This window comes from Labrus bergylta, chromosome 10 (assembly GCF_963930695.1).
Source record: "Labrus bergylta chromosome 10, fLabBer1.1, whole genome shotgun sequence".
Lineage (NCBI taxonomy): Eukaryota > Metazoa > Chordata > Actinopteri > Labriformes > Labridae > Labrus > Labrus bergylta.
In genome coordinates, this window is record NC_089204.1 from 8888406 (window position 1) to 8914834 (window position 26429).

At 39.6% G+C, this 26429-nt stretch overlaps 1 protein-coding gene across 1 annotated transcript; it reads left to right on the forward strand.

The window, feature by feature from the left end:
* The first annotated feature begins 505 nt into the window (after nucleotides 1–505).
* Nucleotides 506–23826, forward strand: LOC109987201 (heterogeneous nuclear ribonucleoprotein L-like). Its single transcript, XM_020638216.3, has 14 exons — nucleotides 506–900; nucleotides 7144–7262; nucleotides 7654–7763; nucleotides 7880–8007; nucleotides 9025–9110; nucleotides 9241–9337; nucleotides 11077–11149; nucleotides 19011–19082; nucleotides 20015–20232; nucleotides 21257–21378; nucleotides 21529–21730; nucleotides 22232–22289; nucleotides 22466–22564; nucleotides 23398–23826. The coding sequence occupies exons 1-14, from the start codon at nucleotides 679–681 to the stop codon at nucleotides 23451–23453; spliced, it is 1662 nt and encodes a 553-aa protein (XP_020493872.1). The 5' UTR covers nucleotides 506–678; the 3' UTR covers nucleotides 23454–23826.
* Nucleotides 23827–26429: the final 2603 nt, after the last annotated feature.

Sequence of the window (26429 nt, forward strand, 5' to 3'; positions counted from 1 at the left end):
TGTGCCTCAAATAAGGAAGTCAAAATATTCACGTGTTTAAAGTTGGGTTTCAGAATAACTGCAAGCTACCTACCCAAAATAAACTAGGCTTGGCATTTTGGGGATGTTTAAGCAAACTAATAAAAATATAGTCCTAGGCCCACATCTTCATCCAGGATCTGTATAGGCTTCATGTAGTTGTGGGTTAAGGTTTACTGCAGACATCATGGACAGCAGGTATTCAGTGAATGATGCAGCACATAAGCTAAGGCAGGCAGTGTCTTGTTCTCTTTTCCTGTGATGTGCAATTTTTAAATCAGTCTTCCTCTGCTTAAGCTAGCCCACCATTCCCCTCTATCCCCCCTCTCTGCGCACTCCTCTGCAGCGTGCAGAGAGCTGCTTGTTGACGTACCGACAACGGCCAATCACACGCCGTCTTTCCAAGCTGCAGGACCACACTTACCAATAAGAGAACAGTATGGGGCGGGCTGTGTCCGGTCCACTCACGCTTCCACAAAAAAAAAAAAAAAAAAAATCACTGGTAATGAAGAACGATAAAGAGACAGACACAGACTCTGACAAGGACAAGCGAGCAGGCAGACACAGGCGCAGAGGAAGCTGTAAGGGATAACTTGTGGACATGGACGTGTCTGTTTGAGCAGACAAACACAACACAACAGGTTCACCGCAGCGGGGAGCATGTCGACGGTAGAAGGAGCCAGGCAGCGAGAGGAAGGGGACTACGGAAGGGCGGCGAAGCGGCTGAAAACAGAGGAGAGGGAGACGGAGGAGAGAGAGGAGGGGGAGGAGGAGCTGGAGGAGGGGGAGGATTCGGACACCGGCTCGCTGACCGGTAACGGGGAGTCGACTGCAGACACCCGGGCCCGGTGGAGTGACAACCAGTACGGAGCAGGACGGAGGGTAAGGAGCGCAACAAAAAAAAACAAAAAACATGTTATCTAACGATACTCTGCAGCACAGCATCACTGGCGACATTGTGTCAGTGAGAAACATCCCCTATAGCTGGCTGTCATACTCTACAGGTCCCTTAATGTCACCACCAATAACATGTTGGCTGTCAAAGCCCCCCTTTTTCAAGACAGAAACAATCACCCATGTTCGATTACAAGATGGTTTCATGATGTTCAATAATTAATACACTGGTAATTCAAATATGTTTATAATATAATATATATATATTTTTTTTAAATGAGAAAGACATCCCACTTTTATGTTGTCAATTAATGCAGGCTATGTCATAAAAGATACTGTCATGTCAGTGGCTGTGGTGACCTGTGATAAATGAGGCATGCAACTTACGTGCACTCTGCACAGATTGCACAGATGAGTTGAGTCTTGCACAGAAAAGTTGTCAGTTGTGGTCACTGCTGACCTGGTAGCTTCTCTTCTCTCTCAGAAGGTCACACATGTAGTAACAGCGACAAAGCAGTTTATGTCAATGTGTTTGGCAATTCTGTCGTTGGATAATCAAATTTTACCCTTTTTGTAAGTTTTCTACATTAGCTTTGATACATTTAGATTCACATGTCATACCACAGCCTCCGTTTTTGAGTAATTTTCACTTCTGGAAAAGCGTTGGGGGCCGAAAGCACATGTGAACTGCACACACCTGATTTGCACATGTCACCGTGATGTTTCACAAGTAATTGTTCTGCATTCATCGCGTGTAAGGTGTTCATTTTTATAAGAGAAGTGTTTTAAAATGTACATAAAAATATGATCTCATCATAGCTCTCATAGCAGTAATATTTTTGAATTGTACAACTGTTTGTGGTTTTAATGGTAAATGTCTTAGAATAATCCAGGTCCCTCTTGGTAACTAATTTACTAGGCTGTTCCATGAAAACAAACCTGCTGCCTATAGCCTCTTATTTTATGGATCCTTTTGAATCTCTGATTGTGTGTCAGGGACAGAATAGACCGTGTTGCTGCCATTACATCTGAGTTTATTTTTGCATTTTGGACAAAGCCTAAAGTTTTCAGGAAAGAAAGACCCAAATATTCTGATGTATTTTGAAGTAATTTGACAAATCCATTGAGGATATGATTCAGTTAGTTTCATTATCTATCAAAAACTTTCTGTCAAATATCAAGTATTATCTTAAAATCACAGGTTCCATTAACTCCCTTTCCCATTAAATGTGGGTGTCAGGCAGGGTAGTGATAGTGGTAGTGACGTGATGAAATTCCTTTTTTATTGTTTCTATTACTTCATACACTCCCGGATGTTTGGTTGAGAAATGGTATGATTCATCAGCACATGCTGTTTCTGTCACTTCTCTTTTTTACATAACATGTTTAGTTTAGTTTTATATGTTTGAGTGAAAAAAACAGCCTAAATTCACTGGCTCTACCATAAAACGTACAAGACAACTTAGTAAATGATCAGTCTTAAGTTACATGATGTTTACTCAACTACTTCCACTGAATAATTTGATCTATGGAAAGCATTATTTTGGCACATTGGCACATTTTGAATAATGAAAATGATTAAAAAGCCTGCCCAATAACACAACCTTTCTCTGACCCGATGATCTCAGGGGATGAAGCAGGTTGACCTCAGCTGCATGCGAAGGCGTCCTTTAGCAGGACACTATAGGCTTGATATATCCCTCAAATGCATAGCATGGTGTGTGAGAGCGTTTACATTCAAATGAGATCCTGATGAACAACAGGCACCTTATGTGGAAGAATGTCTATGTCAAAAAACTATAAAACTATCAACAGATTTATCCCCAACTTTGAGTTTGTTTCTCTTTCTTTTGTTGTTTTAATTGATTGAACTCTGTAATTAAGGAGAAGGTGTGTGAGTCAGTGCGAATATAATGCTAACACCTCGCTACTTTACGCAACAGTTGAGAACGGCGTCTTCACGATTAGATATGCCTTCAAATAAACACTTCAGATGAAACTCTCTAAGAAACATATTTATATCATGTTTCTTATTTATGCATTCATGTGATTTGGTTTGATGTGTTGCAATCGGATCTGTTCCAATACTTTATGAGAATTTTATCCCAAGTAATACGACAATGTATGATAACAATGTGTCCTTTCAAAAATAACATGTCCTTGTGTTTATTTCTTTTCATAGTGACAAAAGACTAAGCATACTGTACAAACAAATATTAGTCATTATCGTTCACCCAGGTGTCTCGTTTGACAGCTTATTAGGGAGAGAGATGTGAAAATATGTTATTATTAGTACATTATACGTTGTACATTATTATTAAACATGATTTCATTGCACAGGGTGACACAAATTCAAGCCATTTTAACTTTAAAGGGAGATGGGGAAAAATGTACGACAGAGTTCTGTTTCTGTTGCTGTTGTTTAAAAATAATAGTGAAATCAATTCAAGACATCATCAGACATCAATCACTTTTCTACAAAGCCGTTACAGCCGGGTTGATTTAGATCAGTGAATCCCTTCAACCCTACTTGCATCTGCCCACATCTCTCAGTCTCCTGTTTGGAGGAGGTTCAACAGAGGAAAAGAAAACAATCCCTCAGCTCCTTTAGCCTTAGTCTTGAGTGAAGGTGGTATCACCTTGCTCTGTGATCAGCATTACATGCATGTCGTCTAGTTTCCACCAACACTCAGGTATGCAAGGACAGTACACAGTTACAAGCCACCCACACGGCATCTGGTCATTAGAGTGTGATTAGGAAGATGGACGGGCTACTTATGTGTGTTATTCACTGAGGCAAGGGTGTCCTGTTTTACAAGTGTGTACATGAAGCACAAAATCTCAAAATGGAAAAAAAGAACACACTTTTTTCGAGAGAGGATAGTGATACAATTATTGAAAAAAAGATATCTGTCAACCTTTTCTTATTTCGTTAGTGGTTATGTTATCTCCACAGCCAAATCAAATCGGAGTCCTGCTCCAGAGGGCCTGTGAGCTTTGTTATCTGTCTGGTTGCGTCAGCTGTTATTGAAGTTCAAATCTGTTTAAAGTTGTCTGGAGCGAAAATGATCAAAGGTTTTTAGCCAGTTCACCTGTCAAGGGATAATTCAGTTAGAGCTGGTTTGTTTACATGCACTTCAGAAACATGCTTACTTTTAGCATTCTGAACTCATCTGATTTCTTAAATGTCATCTTGATAGGGGTAGGAAACCAGACAGACTTGATGGCCCCAATGAGACCTGTTTTAGAGAACTATATCTTCTGCTGGGAAAAAGGCTGATGCTCTTAAACACACATTCAGAAAGAATGTACTCTTTAGCTTGTTTCACTTAAACCTACTTAAAAAAAAAGTCTTCTGCTGCTTATAACAAGATTAGGGATTTGGAGTTAAAACTGATTATAATCTACTGCCTGTTGAGGCAGCTAGGGTTGTTTGAACAGATATGTTTGATTGTGATGAGCTTGGTTGAAGTTTTTTTGAATAACACTGCGTTGTAATCATAAAATGAAGACATGTAGAGAATGAACTAGGATCAACTCGCTTGATTGATTGAGTAGCAATCATTTAATTGTACTTATGATTTGTGATCTGCAAATTGGTGATCTGTAGCATGAAAACATGCACAACATTTATACCTGAAAATGAACTTGAATATGTGGTAATGACCCGGCCTGCTGTAGTCCTGTGCTTTGGAATGAGTCCACTTATTGTGTGTTATATTGTGTATTGTATTGTGTACCTGTACAGCACTTTGGTCATCTGAGGTTGTTTTAAATGTGCTTTGGAAATAAACTTTGACTTGACTTGACTTACTACATCACAAGCCAACCGAGGTTAGTTTGTACAGGAAGAGGAAGCTGATGGTGAATAGGAGTGATGTAATGCTACCTAGACAACATAAGACAGAATGAACTACCAGTTCACCGCACGTGATCCCACCTATGAGTGGGATCATAGGTAATGGAAAAAATATCACTACACCACAAATAATTATGCAATATTGATCTCTAGTTTTTGGATAGGGTGAGATCATCAACAACATCAAAGATTGCACAACAAATTATTGATGAAAAAACACTTCCTGTTGCCAGGGGGATTTAAGTGTAAGCTAGATGTGTTCGTGTGAGAGCTGCTGCAGAGAGAGAGAGAGAGAGAGAGAGCGAGAGAGAGAGAGAGAGAGAGAGAGAGAGAGAGTATTTTCAGACTGCTGACTTAGAATATGCTGAAAGAAGTTTCCATTCGACACAATCCTGCATATGTAGGATAAAATCCTGCAGTTTAAACAAAATAACTCTTAACTTCAAAATAAATAGTAAACCCTTTCATGATCTCTGCATTGTCTTATAAAAATAGATAAAAGTGGGTATGAGTTTTTAAATTAGTGCTATTTTACTGATGCTAGTGAAAGTTACTAGCAGAAAATATGCATTCAAACGCTGTGTTTTTGCACTCTATGTTTGAAGCAATATGTCACATCTGAACGTAGCCAGCATCACTGATGGGTGTGGGTTGGTATGGTCAGGAGAAGGTTCTTTTTTTACCTGTAGCCAGACCCAACAGTAAAGACTTGATACAGCTAGAGTTTGCTGCCACAGGAACGGATTGAAATCCACTGAGGGTCTTCAAAAACAAGCTTTCCCTGGGTTACTTTTAAACGTTTGTTTATCTGTGTTCTGCCCATTACCCCCCCCCCCCCCCCCCCCCGGAAATCAAGTTCTCAAAAACAAGTTTTTAAATGTGATTGATCCTTTGAAGCCTGCACAGTCACAGTCTGCGTGTTCAGAAATATATCCAACATATATGAAAGAGAGGAGCCAGCAGCCAGAAACACTACAGAAGTTAGTGTCTTGCTTTTTTCTCTCACCAAATGCGCAGATGAGCCATGTGGTTCTATATATAGACTGAAAGAAATGTCAATTTGGAAAGGAAAGGACAAAGAAGAAAGAAGGGGAAGCGATAATAATTGGAGAATGGGAAAACATTAAAGTTCTAAAGAGACAGAGTGGGATAAACAAGGTAAGAGGAGCTCTGAGAGAAGTGACTGGATTTGATAAGAATTTATTTTCCCATATACTCTCTCTATCTCTCTCTCTATTTGTCACTCACTCCTTCTTCTGTATTCAGCCTGTGTCCTGATTCTGAGTTCAACACTGCTCCACATTCATAACTTAGTCCAAAAAAGCCTTGTGGTGTTGCAACTTGGCTTTTGCCCCCACTGCAACCCGTATGCACTTATTATACTGCGTGTCACATTCACCCACACACAGATGACAGAGGCTGCTGTGTACACCTTGCTAACACAGCAGCGGGAGCAGTTTGGGGTTCAGGGTCTTGGCCAATGACACATCAAGATATGCCTGAAGGAGCTGGGGATCGAACCCCTGATCTTCTGGTTAAGAGCGACCAACTCTACCATTGAGCTTCCTCCATAGCCAGTTTATTGGGTCACCTTTGTAATACTGGAAGAAACCATTGAAACATAGACTGTGGACTGGGGGGGGGGGGTATTGTATTAATACACCCACCTTTACATTACTAGCAACAGCCTGGCCATTTAAATCCACCAAGGAAGAACACATGACTCAGTTGCCAGTTGAAGGAGGGATACTTAAGCCTTTGGTACGTCTCATCTGCAATGTGTGTCGCACAAACGTGGAAAGGCTGATTCGCCATCTGGGGTAGAAACTGAGACAGAATTGGGGGAAGTTGGTGGTGAAATCTACAGCAGTCGCTATATTGGAAGTGCTGAAACAGACAGAATGCTGAGGTGGGCCCTAAGCCTCCAGACTAACAGCTACAACAATCCTGCCTGTCAATCAGAGCAGCCACTCCCCTTCATATGAATCATTCTTGTACTTCATAAAACTGAAATGGATGAGTTATAAAAAAATGTTTACCCTGGTCCAGTATGTGTGGATAAAGACACACATACCGCTAGTTGTGGCTGCTGTGGCTCAGTGGTAGAGTCTGTAGTCACTCAACCTTTAGGGGTTGAGGGAACAATAAGAGGAATTTACAACTCTGTGAAAAAAGACAACTCTTCAATCTACCAGGAATGTTTATCTCAATGGTTTTAAACATCGTATTTTATGCAGTTATTCAAGGTTCCACTTTTGGCTTCATGACCTCTGTGTGTTGAGACTTCTGGTGTGAAAATGCTTCAAGCCGCAGATCAGCTTGATGTGAACACCGCCATTTAGTCCAATTGTTGTCTACTGTGTGGGCTGCAGGATAATGGTGAGGACTCCCATCGCATCTCTCCAAGCCCGGTGGTCCATGTCAGGGGTCTGTGTGAGGCGGTGGTGGAAGCTGACCTGATTGATGCCCTGGAGAAGTTCGGATCTATATGGTGAGACAGCAGAAACTGTGTGTGTACAATTGTTGTTTGTATGCAAGGTTTGTGTGAGAGAGAAATATATAGACAGAGCAGTGAGTGTGGTATCTACTATCCGCTATATATAGTACATAGTTTAACAAACGTGTCACACTTAAATAGCCACTGAATACCTACTTTAACATGTGACAGGTCTGTTGAAGGCCTTTGCTTGTTGTGCTTTACTTTTGTTTTCGGTAAAAGACCTTAGGGTGCTCTTTAACTTTCTAACTACTGTCAGATCTCCAGAAAATGTAATCCTGATATTCAAGCACAATCAGATGTTTTGTGTTGTTCCCATAGGGGGGAGTATGGATGACAGATTAAATCCTAAAAAAAAATATGTTTGTGTGTTTGTGTCTCTCAGTTATGTGATGATGATGCCGTTCAAGCGTCAGGCTCTGGTGGAGTTCTCAGCCGTGGAAAGTGCGGACCGCTGTGTGTCCTGTGGTGCCAAGGAGCCTGTATACATTGCAGGTTGGATTCATGCATTTTTCACAACAACTTACTGATGTGATTTATTTGTTACCCACTCTTGCACTAGGTTGAATATCCTGTATTTGTAAAAAAAAAAATTCCCATCTCTTCATCAGGCCAACAGGCATACTTTAATTACTCCACATCCAAAAGAATTACCAGGCCGACCAACGCTGATAACCCCAACAGTGGCAACAAGGTCCTTCTGCTGTCCATACAGAACCCACTGTACCCTATAACCACGGTAAACACACACATACACACACACACACACACACACACACACACACACACACACACACACACACACACACACACACACACACACACACACACACACACACACACACACACACACACACACACACACTTCTGCAATTATGTTGACTGTTTACTGTCAATTTGCGTTTTCCCTGACTGTATCCTGCTATGTCAAAGCATAACCTAACCCAAACCCAACCACTGAGATCACCACTACAGGAAACATCTGACAGGGAAACATTTCAACACAACAACAGCAGCCAGGTGGCCCAGAAATGTACAGAAAAGTGGATTTATTTATCTCATACTGTGCCTAACACTAACCCTTTATTTACTTTTTTCTGGGATTTGTCAGGACAGAGTACAAATTGTGCCCTCTATCAAAATATGCAAGCTTTTTCATAGCCAATAGACAAATGCATTTTAACTGCTGGCAATCATTGCTGTGCTGTTTAATCAATAGACAATATTGGGCTACAAATTTAGAAAAAAATAGCCAGATTAAAGCGATTGTTGATCGGTTACAGCTGCCACTCAAAGTCAAAGAGGCGTAGTCAGTACAAATTTGTGTTTTTAAGACTGTAGTAATGATTTAAAAGTTGAAGTTAAAAGTTAAAACATTTCCTGGGATGCACTTCATGTTAAACTTGAACCTTTCTAATGGTTTTGTGCAGCTGGTTGTTGCATGTTAATCTGCATCTTATTTTTGGACTTTGTTTTGATTTGCTATATCATTAACAACAAACCTCCACGCACAAGGCTCACCTGGAAATCGCAAGTGAACCATTTAACATATTTTGGACCAAAAGTTATAAAACAAGTACCTTGTGCTCGAACCTCTTTGCATCATGTTCTAATAATCTGTGACCACAAAAACTGTTCTTACCAGGTTCCTTTGAAAAGAGACCTGTCCATGACTCATTGTGAAACTGTAGCTTTAAAAAAACTGTTAGATTAATTTGAATGTTGAATTTCTTTCTTTTTTTTCATTGTGGTCCAGGATGTTCTGTACACAGTGTGTAACCCTATCGGCAGTGTGCTGAGGATTGTCATCTTTAAACGAAATGGAATCCAAGCCATGGTGGAGTATCCTTACTGAGTGTGCGACTTTGTGTCTTTGCATGCGTGTGCGTGTGCGTGTGCGTGTGCGTGTGCGTGTGTGTGTGTTGGTGTGTGTATACTATTCAGTGTCTTCTCCTTGACCTGGCTCCTTCAGATTTGAGTCCATTCAGTGTGCTCAGAAGGCCAAAGCTGCTCTGAACGGAGCGGACATCTATGCTGGTTGCTGCACACTCAAGATTGAATATGCAAGGGTAAGAGACAAAGAACACCTCAACACTTAGAAGCCTTGAAACATGCTGAATCCTTGATCCAAGCATTGAAAAAACTGAAGAATGCTCAGAAAAACCACTTTAGTTTTATCTTTTAGAATAGTTGCAATAAAGTTACCAAGGCAGGTGAATACAGTAGCATGAGTCCATTTTGTACAGTTACAAAAATGGAATAAGGGGGGAAATAAATGTAAATTGAATCCATCCATCCATCCATCCATCCATCCATCCAACCAACCAACCATTTCTCTCCACTAATCTGGGGTGGCATTGTTCAGGAATCCTGTGGTGTTCCAAGGACAGATGAGATATAAATACCTCCAATGAGCTTTGGTCTAACCCTGGGGTCTCCTCCCTGGACCCATGCCTCAGGAGGCATTTTAATCAGACTCTTTAACCAAACCATCTGGCTCCTTCCTTTGTATGCAGAAAGAAGTAGTGGCTCCACTCTGAGCTCCTTACCCATCTTCGAAGGTAGAACTGGAACTCCTTTGCTTTAGGCAGTAACTCACACCCCAACCGGAGACAGGGCCTAATCCAGGGGATGGTCAGGGCCACCCTAGAAATCTAAATTGCCACCTCAAAATCATCCTCCTCTTCCTGTCATTTTATTTCTTTACTCAAATTGTACTTTTAAGAAGCTTTTAAGAAGTGTTCACTTTCTCTCCTCCACACTGTTTCCCATTTCTAAAATACTTTTGGTATTATTCTGTACACGCCTCACTGTTTCTAACCTGTTAATCGATTTCCCTAAAATCCTAAGCAATGTTTTGTTATTTGCTTTATAACAGACACTTGTGTTAAAACCAACTATTTGGGCGGTGTTGCAACAGGCTGCTTTAAATGCAGCAGCTCTTTCTTTGTGAGCACTTTAAATTATGACTTTAGAAAAACATTTTCTGTTTGAGTCCTTAAAGCATTAAGCTCAAAAGATTAACATGTTGAGTTTCTTTTTAAGTGTAAGCAGGAATATTAAATCTGTATGATACTTTGATATAAGTAGTTAAAGTGTGTATGATTAGTTGAGATGGAAAGGGTGAATAAATGCATTTTGTGTACACACACAAACTTCAGTCCACCTCAGCATCAATCAGTGCCCCACTTGGTTCATCCCAGTCAAACAAAAGAGTCTGGAACGGCCCCAATGCAACTACTACTGAAGAAGAGCTGATGTAAATCAGAGAGAGGATAGAGAGGAACAGGATATTAAAACCTATTCTTCCAACCATTCTAATATTAATTGTGGGATCACTTGCCAACAAAGTGGATGAACTAACTGACTTGGTGTGCTGCCAGGAGGCCGGCAGGAAGTGCATTATGTTGGCATGTCTGACAATTGGCTTTTATTAGCCGGAGTAATGCCGGTACAGTTGGAGAGTTGAAAACAGAAGGGAGCTGAGGTTTAGCTGTATCTGTTAAGTCTAAGTGACATATTTGTTCCTGATAATGAACTGATGGCAGAAATCCTGCCTCAGAAACTAAACCTAAAAATAAATCAGAGAAAAGGCAACTCCTTTACATTGTTATTTCTAGCAAAAAGTTGCAAGTTTGTGCAATTATACCTTCCCTTCTGTCCGTTTACGTGTAAAAGTCAGGGCAGTAGTTATAGATGTGAACATATGATTGTACAGTAAATAAATAATAACTAAGAATGCAGACCCTGTGTACCAGTTATAGATTTGATAGTATCCTAAGTTCTTCTTTCATCTTTGTATCAACAGCCAACACGTCTGAATGTGATTAAGAATGACAACGAGAGCTGGGACTACACTAAACCATACCTGGTCCGACGAGGTAAGACACATTATTTATGTGTATATTTTATTCACACTACCTTCAGCCCATGCACCATTAGGACACATCCTTTGAAGTGGAGGGTAAATCTTTCTTTGCTGACAAAGAGTTTTCTGTAGTGACACATTTCCATCCGCAGCAGGCATCCTTGGTTTACATCAATAGATGAAACTATTTTTTCTTTTCAAGTCCTTTTTTTGAAACTGTGTATAGATTTCCAGTCGTCATAGGCTAGTCTCTGACTGGGGATTAAGAGTGTAGTCATAAGCAGTTTGGACCGTAGACCTCCATCACACCAAGACTCCTCTGCCGCCCGTTTCTTCATCTCCAATCAAAACACTCTCATACCAGCCAATCACCGGTCTCTCACAAACCTGCACCTTCGCATACCATGAGGAGACACAGAGAGAGAGAGAGAGAGAGAGAGAGAGAGAGAGAGAAACGTTGAGGGACAGAGAGAGGGATGGACGTCAGGCTGACCATGCACAGCAGCTTTCTTCCATCTTCACCTCCAGCAACCCAGCAAAAAGAGAGGGAGAAAAAGGGATGGATCTCACTTCTACTGACAACCATGCAGCTGCTGCTTCAACATGCCCAGGAGGCCTCAGCCCCACCACTGTCTGCAAGACTTCAGTTACTCTATCTAGCTACTCCACTCTGTGATGTCAGTCTCTTCTTTCTGAAGGATTAGTCTTGCATGGCCTGATGTCTGGTCCACATAGTGTGTCACACATTTTAAGGGCCTCTTGATTATCTATTTTAATCAGTGGTTCTATAGTGGTCGACATTAAGATTTCCTAACAAGACAAAGTGCAATATGCCAGAAACAAATCTGATTTAAGGATCTGTCTGGTTTAAAGCTCGTCATTGTGGACCAGACATCAGATTTTGTTGGGTTATGCCAGTCTACAGTATATTAGTCTCGCCTAATGTCTAGTCTCTTGTCACTTTGCTTCATCTGAGTTAGGGCTGTCACAATATAACATTTTTACAACAACTTTTTTTCCATACAAATAACATCTCACCACTAGAAATAACATGGTAATATTAAGAACTATGATTCAATCTTATTCACAAGGCTATAACAAGTTCCCTCTGGGGGGGGTCATCAAAGTTTATTTCATCTTGGATCGTTTCATTCCATTTGATATTATCTTAAATTATAAACAATAATATTAGATTAAACAATTATTAGTTGGCAATTTCTGTGTTTTTTCACCTCCAACTCAGAATTAACTGCAATGAACTACAGAACCAGGTGTGTAGGCAGTGTCAATGTAGACAAAATAAATAATGTACCTGTTCTAGTCAACATACACCATTAATACGTTTTGATTTGGCCTAAAAATGTCCCTGGTTTTTGGCACCTTGATGTGTAATGGACAGATATGCTGCTATAGTAGTGAAATGCTAATGGCAGGATAAAGAATTAATGAAATAGTTATTTGAAGTGGCAAACTTCACTTAAGTTGTCGCAGAATGTTGCAGAATTATGGCTGCGAAGGATAGTTGTAAGGTGATGAACTACGCATTATGGACTAAATTATACAAGCAAAATCTGTCCTCTCTATAGCACTATTGATTGTGTTTACTGTTATTTAAATGACCAGTAATGTTTTGGCTTTAGCTAAAGGCCTGTTACACCCACTCTGTGTGTGTGGGTGGGTGACTGTGCTTTTGGAGGAATCAATATATGAGAAAGTAAAACCAAAATAAAACCAAGTTTGAAAGTACCAACCATTTACCTTACTGTTTGACTAAATCCTATGTTATTCATTATACTTGTATTATTTTGGTAATGTTAGAAACGAGTGTATTGTGACAGCCCTAGTCCAAACCCCCTCACTACCACTGATGTACAATCAGACATGTGCATGGATGTTCCTTCACACATGTAGCTCTTATAATGTGGACTGGTATATTTTTGATAAATGCTTTTGGAATGTATCTTTGCCTTGATTGTAAACAAAGCTTAGGAACGTTTTACTACTATATGATATTAGCAGTCTACTGTAAGTGAAGTCTATGCACCGCCCTGATGTGTACAGTCAACTATAATATATGCTCCATTCTGTGTACTGTATGCGGTGTGTTGATGATACCTCCAAAATATTTCACCACTGTTTTCAAAGAGTAATGTTGGGGTCAATTCATTCTCAATTCAGTCATTTATAGGAAATGTAGGAGTGAAATTTACCAGCAATCATCATGATTCATGATTTTTTCTCACCACTTTGACATTTGTCAAGTAACACCTTCTGGCAAATTGTTTTGATTATACAAAGTACTGTACATGCCTGTGGTTAGTGAGCTGTCCCTTTTCTGGTTTACACATTGTTAAACCTTGTTAAGTTCAGAACTATTTGATTTATTTGATTATTTATTTACTGCTTTCTTCAGAACCAACAGAATTCCAAAGGGGCCCTGTGGAGTTCTCTTGTAAACGACCAAAAGTAACATCTAAACGAGGTGAAACATGGTGTCTAGGATGTGTAAACATGTCGAGTGCATGTCAGTCCAGAAGTAAGAAACATTTAGAAGGCTTTTTTTCTTTCAAGTATCTTAAATGCAACATTGTTTTCATCCATGTTCACTAGATACGATTCTTCTTCTTCCCTGTCTCGTTGGTGCGTTGCTGCACATCTTTACATTTGAACACCAGTATAGATCATTAGAACATTTTGGCACCATTGGAAGGTCTTTGTGTTGTATCAAAAGAAGCGGCCATTCCTCTGAAAACAGCTCCACAGTACGACTATACGTCTAAAACTCCACAGAGTTCCTTTAGTGTGAATGAACGTTGAAACCTGAAGGCCCACTTATGAAACCACAGGTGGTCTATTGTCTTAATGGTGAATCAGATGATTAGCATTATGAACTGGTCCCAACACTATTTTATGTAAAATATTCACTCAATAATTGTACATCTGTTTTTATTGTTTGAAAGGAGGCACATTGAAATGGCACAGACATTGAGAAGTTATCCAACTAACTGGTCACTTAAGACTTTTATATGTCGAGGTTCTTATTTCTCATTGAACCAAACAGGGTGGTACAATAAAAAGAAGGCTGTAGTCCCCTAATGCTTCACACGAAACAAAATGTTTTAAAGGTTAAGTGTCGAGGATGAATTTGGGGGTCTGAGAAAGGAAGCAGCACGGTGAACAGATTGCTTGGGGGGGTGATTATTTTCTCTTCTTACTATCCTTTTAAGTCTACCCAGGCAGCTCCTCTAACAGGTTTCACTGATGTGCGGTGGATTTTTTTGTGCCTTTTTAATCTCCTGATGCACAGCCCACCTGCCCGTGCTCATCTCATGCCAGCGAGTAACATTTCCAGTCTTGACGTTCTTTGCAAAAGTTGACAACATCTTTGCACGGCAACGTCTTTGGTCACAGCTTTCATAACACGTGACTCTTCTCCAATATGTCTTCCTCTCATCCCGTCAGCTCATCCCCCTCTGTTCACCTTCTCATGCTGCTCCTACACCCCCTCTCTTCTGACACCCTCTTCATTTTTGCACTTTCATCTTGTTTCCACTAATCCTCTAACTTCCCTCTCCCTGTCATTTGGTTCTCATCTTTTCTTTTTCCCCTTCATCCCTCTTGCTCCACCTCTCCCTCCAACTTCTTAGCACTCTCTCTTTTCTACATCCTCCGCCCTCTTTCAGTCTTTCTCTTTCCTTTACACTTCTTTCTCATGTGTCGTACCTTCATTTTAATTTGTTTTACTTGTAACCTTCACAGTTACCTTTCCTTCACTTTTCCTAAATGCAATCTGTCATTTTCTGTTCTTCCTTTCTCTATCACTCTCTCCTCTTCTCAGCGCTTACTTTCTTCAACCCCTTTCCACGCATGTATACATAGTTATATCCATATTTACAAGAGATTAATTGTGAAAGTATATTTAATGTAATTCTTAATTAATTCTTGTCGACACAGTAGTTTTATGTGTGTCTAACATAAAGGGCTACATCTTCATTTAACAGTGCAACCTTGTTTTGATAAATGACAGATGAATGACTTGAATTCCTTAATTACTCTTCTTGTTTAGCTTCAGTATTTAAAATATGTCACTGACATTAAGTCTGCATGAACTACAGTGAGAGTGTGTGTGTGTATGTGTGTGTGTGTGTGTGTGTGTGTGTGTGTGTGTGTGTGTGTGTGTGTGTGTGTGTGTTGAGGTATTGTATGACTCTTGTTGCTTCAGATCAGCTTGCATTAGGTGCACATACAGAGAAGAGGCTTACCGTTCTGACACATTAATATATAAAAGGTGTGGTGGATCCCTCTGGTTCTGCTAGTGTTGTAAGGTGCCGTCGGTCGCTGTAGATTTTCATTTTTTCAAGCGTTGGTAATCAAAGCTCTGTGGAGCAGGTGGTAACTCCAGATGGTAGTTAATCAAACCTCGAGGGGGAGTGGTCTGAAAAATGATTGCTTTGATTTGTCTTTATGGGATGTCATATAATTCTGAGAATATAAAAATCTCATTGGAAAATAGTAAAACTAGGACAGTGATATGAAGGAATGCTTTGAAATAAATGAACAAATTAATTTAATAACCTTTATTGCCCTGAGAGGAATTTGTCTTAAACCTAGAGCATAAAAACCTGAATATGAATAACAAAGACAGCAACAAACATACAGGACAGCACATAATACACATTATAGCACATATTACACACATATGTACATTAGCTTTGTAACCGTGAACCAGTAGCACAATATGGAAAGTTAAACCTTGTAGTCCACTGCATGACATTTCTCACTCTCTCCTTCCAACATTTCCTGTCTCTCTTCAACTGTCCAATCAAATAAAGGGCAGAATTGGCCCAAAAAGGGTTTCCATGCGTCTCAAATCTCGATCTTTACTTTCCTATTTAAAGGACATGGATGTTTTACTGTCAACTCTTGTTTCCAACACTAAGAATTGATTTTTAATTTTCCCATCTTTATACTGAAACAACAGCATTCAGCAGTGCATATTATCTCTGCTAACCCATTTTGCACTGTCATCTACTCCTTCTCATCCATTCCTATACGTAGCTTTTACTAAAACAAAGCATGTAATCTAATCAAAGAGGTGAAACATTTTTGACGGCTTCAAAGCATTGACGGATCACAGCCAACCTTGTTTGCAGTAAATAATCGGAACAGTTTCTCAGCTCGGCTGCTTCTGAGACTAACCAGGTTCTCTGTGCATACCAGAGAAACATGCAATTTGTGTGTGTGTTTGTGTGTGTGCTGCGTGTGTGCTGCTAATCCGTGGAGTGAAGGTCAGTGTGGATACCCCACTGTCAGGATTATCCTCAGGCCTTCTCACTTTTCACTGCTGTAGAATCTCTCCTCTAAATGGGTGTGTGTGTTTTGATAGGAGTGTGTGTATGTTTGTGTGCGCCTTTCTTCAGGACACAAGACAGCAATGCATCAGCAATCTGCCACATAAGTGCTGACGTTCTGATGGGGGGGGGGGGTGGGGTGGGTGGGTAGTGTTTCATCCAAACAGCTGACTTTGGCTCTAAGTAAAAGATGCCTGTGCCATTTCAACGTGCCTCTAACGGAGTAAACGATTGTACGTGGTGTACTGCAGTATGTAATGTTAGTGTTTTAGAGCAAGTTTGTATGAAAATGTATGACAGTGATAATGATGATCATTTTATTATGATGATAATGTAATGCAGGTTGATGTTCTTTCGTGCTGAGGGAGAAAAAAGAGAAAGCTTGATGCCTCACAGGTACTGTCTCTTTTTTATCTCTGGTCACATGACTCTCTGTATCATTGAACCTGCCCTCTCTCTCCCTCTCTCTCATGCCAAAGTATCTCTGAATAAAACCACCTTAAAGCTGTTTTTCTTTCTGATTACTCATCCCCATCAGTACCATACATTGTATTGGTGATCTGTTATTGAGTATTGAGGATCGTATCTCAGTAATGCAATCCAAATCAACTTGATTTTTCTAGCACAAAAACGAACAATGACATTTCTGTGGGTTATGGTGGGACCTTGGTGTGGTTGTAAATAAAGAGTAGCCTTTGTACTTAATACAAATCTCTTTCCCCAAGATTCTTTTGGAACATAACCATTTAACTGTTTTTATTTTATTCTGATCTCTGAATGAAAGAAATCCTGTACATTGTAAGAGTGATTTAACATCAGGCCAGCCCTCAGCTTCATAGTTTATGTTTGCGTCTGCATGTGTGTTTAAACCACAATACAAGTCTGTTTCAAAAATGCATAGCTACATGCTCTTTTTGGCTTATTGTGAAAAAAATATTTTATTTCCCCCTACAGAGAATACAGGCTGCTAATGGTAAACCGAGATTCAACTTTTAAACCAAAAAGATGTTGTGTCTCAAATCTCAGCAATTTAATTCTGAATGTGCAGCAGCAGCTAGAAAATGTTTTTTTAGGTGTCTTCTGAAAATCTATTGTTTTGGAAATTCTGATTGCCCTCTGATCAGTTTACTTGTGCCTGTTTCTTGCATGTAGAAACTAATTGCTTGGCTGGTCTGTTCACATGGGCTGACTGGGAACACTTGGGCCCGATCATAACCTAGTTGTCCAAATCCACTTGCGTTATTGAAATCTATTCATGTTCCCATGTCTGTTTGCTATTAAATTAAGTTTTTTTCACATTTTGTTTTCCATCGTTTGCCTTGGAAGGATGCTTCACTCTGTAGGAAAAGGGAAATTCCCAGATGCTGAGCAGAGCAATGTATTTAAATGTTTTCCTCCCAGTAGAAGAAATGGGGGTATAGAACTCGACAACTGTAACACAAGGGCTTTCAATGAAGGCACATTTCAATTTACAAGTCCATCTCCATGCAAATCTTCATTAATGTTCTTAAAATGGTTTTGAGCTTTGGGTAGTGACCAAATATATGATATTGTTATCACAAGGGGGGGGATCGGTTATCTTAGCTGATGGAGTTTAAACTGAACCTCAGAGACTGTGCTGTGAGCTTAAACCTCTAGTCAGGTTGACACAGTATTCTTTATTTATTTCACTTTTGTTTAGACAGATTAGTTGCATTGAGATCAGGGATCTTTTTTTCAAGGGGGACCTCGCCAATTACAGCAGCAACACTCAGTTTCAGCAACCAAAACACTCAAACCCATACAGAACACATTACATGATGAGGGCCGTGTGAGCAAAGACCACAGCCATCCAGTATTGTTTTGGGGACTTGTGCCTTGCATACAGAGATTTCTTCAGATTATCTGAATCTTTAAATGATATGATGTGCTTGTAGACGATGAAATCCCTCGATTAATTGCAATTTTACGTCCATTAACATTATTCTTTAAGTGTTTTACTTTTTACAAGTCTTTCACACATTGGTGAACCCCTCCCCATTTTGACTTCAGAAATATGCTCTTCTTATACCTGTTCATGTCGCTAACCTTTTGTTCTTTTGTTGCATCCTTCCCAACTCTTTTGACTTCTGAAACATTGTTGGCTTAATTTCTTGATTTAAACATTTGACATGTTGTCTTCGTGCTATTTTCACGCAAATATAGAGATTTCATATTTTTCAAACCATCACATTATTTTTTTATTTACATTTTACACCACATCCTAACTTATTAGGAATTTGTGTTGTGATCTATAAACAATTAAAACTGCTGAGATCTGGGAACACATCAACATCTCTAAAGACGAGTGGAAAGGGAAACTCAAGCAGCCTTGAATAATACACTGTACCTTTTACAATTATAATATGGAGTGTCCAGAAATAGTAAATGCAAAGACTATGTCTGTGAATGAAGCCTTTTGTTTCTAGGTAAGTTAATTTGGATCCTTCACAAAATCTAATTATGTGTGCGTGTTTTGTATGGTTTTGTTTGTGTGTATTTCAGACCGTGGAAAGGGCAGGCAGAGACAAGCCATTTTAGGGGAACACCCATCATCTTACAGTGATAACGGCTATGGTAAGACTGTGACACACACACACACACACACACACACACACACACACACACACACACACACACACACACACACACACACACACACACACTTAAGAATTACTTTGGTAACTGAATCTGCTACCTTACACAAGGATTCTACTTCATCCACAGTCCTCATTCAACTTCTCAGAGGTGAAACTTAACACTCTTCACACACACACACACACACACACACACACACACACACACACACATATGAACCTTGTACAAGTTTAGATTGATGTGTGATGGCCAGGTGTATAAAGGTTTATTATCTTCACCTGCAATCAGAAACTAATCCCTGCCAATTACACTTTTGTCTTTAATTTAAGGAGCCTCCCAATACGTACATGTACACACAAAGCTTGACACACATTTAGGTGGAAGAAGAGTCATTTATATTTATGTATTTATATTATTTGATACTGGTAATGTCAGTACCACACAGCTTGCACATAAACCACGCTGCCTTTTCGGGATTGATTACAACAAACCTTCAAGCCAGAATTTTAATGCAAAAGTCTGAGTGAAGTCACTGATCAGCTTGTCTGAGTTTCTCATTGATCATTGCTCTTTCCAAGTGATTTAGTGCAAACATAGGTTGTGGGTCAAAGGTCTCCCCTCAGCAGAGATCAAGCAATAAGTTCACAAAGACAGCTTTTTCTTCATTAAGGTCAAGGATGCAGTGAAACACTGTACTATTACTGTGTATTGGTTAAAACCAGGAATCAAGTAATGAGTTTTTCTTGAGAAAGATAATGTATAGAACAGAGTAAATCCAAGGTTGTCTCAGGAAAGCCTCACTTGCAAATAACGTAAACTGTCATGAAGGGAGCACAGTCACATCCGACATCAACAATTAACTCAGGTGACTTCAGTAAAATGACTGAAATGCATTTTCTCTGCCTCCTCAGGTCCACCCTGCCCCCTACTGCCTCTACCCGGCAACAGCAGATACAAGCTCACCTCAGTGGATGTTCCAGACATGGTTTCCTACCCTCTGCCCCAATCATCATCCTCGTACTCTGGTCATGCCCCCAGTTCTGTTGCCATGGTGAGCGGCCTGCATTCCTCCAAGATGAACTGCACACGGATCTTCAACCTCTTCTGCCTCTACGGCAATATTGAGAAGGTAGGTGTTTTGTATTTGTAAGTCTTAAAATACGTCTCCAATGGGGTTTTCTGTTTCATGTCCATTATAGAAACAACTGGATTTTAATGCTGTTAAACACCACTCAATACTTTTGGGACTATTAGGGTGCAGGAATGAAGTCGCCAATGTCACCTAGGCTGTGTCTGAAATCACTCCCTATCCACTGTATAGTGCACTATATAGTGGATAGGGAGTAGGGAATGAGTGAGTGATTTCAGACACAGCCCCACACTTCTGAAAGTACAGTTCAAAGGACAGACCTCCCAAAATGAATTCTAGAAGAGTCAATAAAACTAGGCTGACATTACACTTAATTCCATCCTAGAACTTGGTATTGGTCTTTAAAAAGACTGATACAGTACGTTTGAAAAATAAAAACAACGAATGCTGAATGGCTTCATTTCATAGAACCTGATACTGCTCTGATAACACCCAACATTATGTAAGGACCCTGTAGAGCAGGGATGGGCAACTTTGGTCACAGCAAGGGCCTCATTCATTTAATTCTCCTCCCTGCCAGAGGGCCAAATTGTAGTATACAAAAAGGATTAAGTCAATTATGTCTCAAATTTACTCAACATATACCAGTGATCAAATATTTTTATGGACATATTTCTGGTTTTCATGATTTCATGGCAGATTTTGTCATGTTTTCTTAATTTTTCCAATTAATTGATATGGAAAAATTGACCTGAGGGCCACGTTGAGGGTTAATGAGGGCCGCATGTGGCCCCCAGGCCCCCAGTTGCCCACCCCTGCTGTAGAATATTCATTATTTTCTTATTTCGTTGCTTAATGCATACACATAACAAATGATTCTTGTCATATTCAAGTGAAAGTAAAAATATTTAATTATGCAACTCTTGTTATAAAATGACAAATCAATGACTCTATTCCTGGAATAAATGTGTTCATTTGAGTGTTTCTTTCAGTATGTACAGCTCAATCATAATGTACACTGCTTTAATAAGACAGCTGTTTACTGTGATTGTATATTTTGTAGGTGAAGTTCATGAAGAGTGTTCCTGGTACTGCATTGGTCGAGATGGGAGATGAGTATGCTGTGGATCGAGCCATCACACACCTCAACAGCATCAAGGTGTTCGGCAAGAGACTCAATGTTTGGTGAGCCACAGCAACAAGTCACACATTAGTTTAAAATGTTTACGTTTCATATCCTTTAATATGACCCCATGATGTCATTTGGTTGTGTTTATAGGATATTTACTCTTCTATTTGAAGTAGTTTTGACATGCATGGATTTGTTGTGTGAAGTGTGTCTAAGCAGCATGCAGTGATCCCAAGTCAGGTGTTTGAGTTGGAGGATGGCAGCAGCAGTTATAAGGACTTTGCCATGACCAGGAACAACCGCTTCAGCAGTGCTGGACAGGCCTCCAAAAACATCATCCAGCCTCCATCTGCAGTGTTACACTACTACAACGTTCCTCCATGCATATCACAGGACCATTTACTGAGGGTATGACACTGACAAATCAATTCAAATGGTTGAGAGACTCAACAACTCCAAATGCAAAAGCAAGACTCCGCAGGCTTACAGGCTGTTACAGGGATATGGTTAGTTAGCCAGTTTAATTTGGTCAAAAGTTCAAAGCAAAGTAGGTTGCCAGGTCAGGGGAATTAACTCAAACTAGACTGCCTCTCCTGGGTTTGACTTCTGCCTTACCTCACCAAAGCATCAATCTCTGAACCCATTGGCAAACCCCTATCACTATATACTCTGCAACAGCAATTTTAGCTAAAGGTAACATTGTTGTTTTCAGTCCACTTACAAACAAGGAAACAGGAATGGAGATGGAGCTAATAAAAAGACGTCCACAACAGGACTGTTAGCAGAACTTTAATGTTGATTGGGGCAGCCTAATGTTTCATTTTTTCTATTTATTTTTTTATTTTTGATTGTATTATCTTGTCTAAAGCAGCTCCTCCCATAAATGAAGTACTATGTGTGTCTTTTCAGCTGTGTACGGAGTATGATGTGCCTGGCTTTGTCAAATTCAAGATGTTTGATGCCAAACGTAAGTATTTCAGTCTGAGAAATTCAGTCTGAGAAGATTAAATCGTTCTACTTCTCTGTGTTAAACAGTGATTTTAAAAGTGACTTCCTCCTCTGACCATCTCTCTTTCCTCTTCCTCATTTCGGTTTCACTTCTCTACCTCTCTTTGAATCTCCTCCTCTGGATATCTCATGCAGCCTCCTCTAAGACCATATCTGGCTTGTTGGAGTTTGATAGTAAGACGGAGGCTGTGGAGGTTCTTACTGTTCTTAATCATTACCAGATCAGGATACCCAGTAAGTCCGTCCAAAAGACACTTCCTGTGTTAAAGCATGTATACAAGATATCTACTCTGTCAAGATCTCATACTGATTGATTATATGTATCTGAAAGTGAAATCTGTGCAATATAAGCAAGTATTTCACTTCACAGTTCCTGTTCTATAATACGGCTCCCTGCTTAATAGTGAACATGTTGTGATGCTGCACTCTCTCATACTTGTTTCCCCTGCTCTCCTTCTTGGGTCAAACAATGGAGGCAGTTTCAAACATTGTGTGTGGGGTCAGAGATATATATAAAATAAACATATGCTTCCTCATAACAGCCTAATTAATGCATAAAATAAGTTTTGTATATGTACAAGAATAAGGGGGAGAATTTTCAGACAACCTGCCAATTGTGGTGTTCATATTATTCTTGATTAACAAACACTCTGGCTCTGGTACTTCTGTGCAATACTCTGACAAAACAACAACAAATAAACACAATAAATTACATTTGAAGTTTACTGAAATTGGAATAAGACAACTTTGCAGGATTTTATCGGTTATCGTTTTATTTTTTATTCAAAACAGATAAAAAAAAAACTTAACTTTTTCAAAAATCAGAACAATAATAAGCTGGATGGGATGCCTGTTTTATGAATGTTTAATGCTAGTTAAACTAGCCTCTCCATGATGACTGACTCAGATTTAGACAAAGATGTATGCTTCTGCTAGCTGTGCTGCATTCCTACACTGTAGTGTCTGTAGATATTTCTATGATTTTTGTTTTCTGTAGAGGGGCATGGGTATGTCTTAGGATCCACTACTAAGTATGTGTATGTGTGTGCGTGTGTTTTGTATTTCAGATGGGTCCAATCCATACACCCTGAAGCTTTGTTTCTCCACCTCATCTCATCTTTAAAAGTGGCAGAGCACTGGAAGAATCTGCCGAGCCCAATGACGGCTGACCTCTGACATGAGAGGAGGGGAAGGGACCATGAGAGGCGGACTCAAAGGAAAGGAAAGGAGAGACGATCAAAGACAAGTATGAAAGAAAAAGAGATTGAGACAGAGAGAGCAATAGATGGATTGATAGATTGATTGATTGATAGAGAAAGAGAGAGAGATGCCATTTTAAAGAGAGAAAAAAATGGAAGAAAGCTGTGTCAAAATCTCCAGGCTGATCATCACACACACACACACACACACACACACACACACACACACACACACACACACACACACACACACACACACACACACACACACACACACACACACACACACACACACAGTCTTACCATCTTCAATTCAGGCTGACACACTTAAAACAGAATAACGCAAATTCTTTAAAAATGGGTTTACATTTTGATGTTGGAGGAAACTACTCATGTTACATTTACAATGCAGTGACCTCCTAGAAGTATTCACTGGTAAACACCAGTCTGGAGACCTCGAGTGGAAGACACGGACCCACACTGATGAACTCACTCGAGTCTCTGTCACCCATCAAACATCATCTGTGTGCATGGCACATGGTGACTGAAATAATGCTTATGTGTTTAAAAAATAGACAAATACATTGTGTTGTTTTGAATTGTAACTGAACATATACAGTAAATGCATACGGTTTTCAAGGTATTCTCATTAGTGGTGCGCTTTTGTCCTGAAAGAAGCCGGACCTATTAAGTGGTCCTCCACTCCTTTCTGAAGCACTTTAGCTGAGTGACATATCTCAAATGCTGACCAGTTATTTAGTTTACTTTGGATATTCATGGTTGCCAGAAGAAGAATCTCAACTTGATGGTAACTCTCAAACCTAACTTTGACCTGTTTGTCATCATAAGGGGACTATTTCCTATCAACACAGTGGTCTGTGACATGGTATCAGAAAGCTGTCACGATTGCAATTCACATGTTCAATTGTATGAATTCTCTTGTTTAAAAAAACCCTCAATGTTTTTTTATCAGCCCCACCTCTCACATTCACTACTGACTGACAGAGACTAGACTCAACTATGAAGCTCTGATAGGCAGATCGTCATGACATTTCATTTGCACATTTGTTGCTCTCAGAGGATAAACTCTATACTTTAATGGTCTTGCCTTAAAAGCCAACACCAGGCCCACACATCACTGGAAGATTTCCTTGACAGCTGCCCAGTTTCTTTCATTTTCCTAATGAGATGAATCTTGTGCATTGAAATACTTCTATGAACTTTTTAAGAGCAACACCTTCTGCTAAGTGAATTATAGAACACCTTAACAACACAAGTAACAAAATAGGTGTTTGCAGACCAATTGGGAAAAATAAGACTAGTATTTGTTGTTTTCTTTTTTGTCGTTCATACTTTTTAGGTTATAATGTCAAACTAAGGTCTTTTTTTTTACCTGGAGGCTTCTAGTTTGACAACAGTGGTGCTTCATGTAAATGGCAGCATTACAGAGGGCGGTATGGGGACAGTTAATGCATGAAGAGGGTGGAGCTAATAAAAAGACAAGGGTAATCCATGTAAGAAACTGCTGATGAGGTGAACATTTCTCTCAGCATCATTCTATTTCTGAAAGTTAAACCTACAAAGTTTTAGCAGCCTTCCATTTTGATCTTAATGATGGAATGCTGTAGCATACAATAAATATTAACAGTATCGTTTCTAAAAGGGTTTACTCTCATGTTTACACTAGAATACAACTGTCATGTGATATTTTCAAAATGTTTTTGGGCTGAAAACTTATGACGGATATCCGTCAGTCAGAATTTCACATGTACCAGTTTGATCTTTTTTTATGTGACTTGCTGGAGGTTCACAATGTTTTTCCACATGGCATGTACGCTTGACTGTATTACAGAGACTGTTTCAATTTAATTTTTGCCTAGGAGTTTGAATTTTGTTATTTTGTATTTGTAAAAATGGAAAAGGTCAGCAGAATATTAATAACAGGAGCACTTCAGAATGATATGAACTACTTTGTGACACCTTACTGTCTCACTGTGAGAAATGAAAGAGCTGCTGAGTTAACGACTCACTATGCCAGTTCACTACAATCAGATGGGCGCACTGAGTCTTGATGTTCGATAATAGGGGACAAAGTATTTTGTCGACGGGTTGAATTACAAACTTGTAAAAAATAAAAAATAAATAAACAGTTCAAGTGAACAACATTGGGGTTGAGAGGTTTCCTCTGCACTGCCCTGCTATTTGTGTTGTACATGCTAATTGTTGGTTTTCACTTTATGTAACAGTTCAATGTTATCTGCTCAGCTGCATCCTGTCTGCATGTCACTTCTTTTAGTCTGTGCTCCTTATACAGCATCATATGTTGTTGGAATAGAAATGTAGAAACAGTCAGTTGTGCCAGATACTTTGACTAGAGTTGTGGATCTAATTCATCAATTTGGCAATACTGGTGTGAGATCTTGTTAGTCCTATTTTTCAGCATTACTTCCTTAGTGTCTTGTATTTGCTGTTTGGACAGACATGATGAGAGATCAATCAACCAGTGCACAGCAGTGGGCTTTATTTGCACATTGGCTTACTTGCCGCAAGTTGGTTCGACCTTCTGGAGATAGTTTTAAACTAAGTCTCTAATATTGTGCAAAACTACTGTGTGACTAGTATTTCGAAGTAGAGCAGGGAAGCAGCCTTCCAGTTCACATTTTGATTCACATCTTACAAATAAACAGGCCAATCTGAACTTTAAGCTCAGTAGCTTTACATGTTTTCTTTGCCATACAATAAGTCAGTGTCAGATCTTCCAGAGTACGTTTTTTTAGAAATAAATAATTACTATTTTCACTGCGCATGGAAACTACTGAAATTGCATCATATCAAAGGACATTTTGATTTGTCATGTTTAACTGCATATTCACCTTTTCTCTTGCAATATAGAATTCACA

Coding starts and splice junctions, on each gene's coding strand:
- LOC109987201 (XM_020638216.3), top strand. CDS start 679: ATGTCGACGGTAGAAGGAGCCAGGCAGCGAGAGGAAGGGGACTACGGA. Junction 9,338..11,076: donor TCAAGATTGAATATGCAAGG/GTAAGAGACAAA, acceptor TTGTATCAACAG/CCAACACGTCTGAATGTGAT. Junction 11,150..19,010: donor ACCATACCTGGTCCGACGAG/GTAAGACACATT, acceptor TGTGTATTTCAG/ACCGTGGAAAGGGCAGGCAG.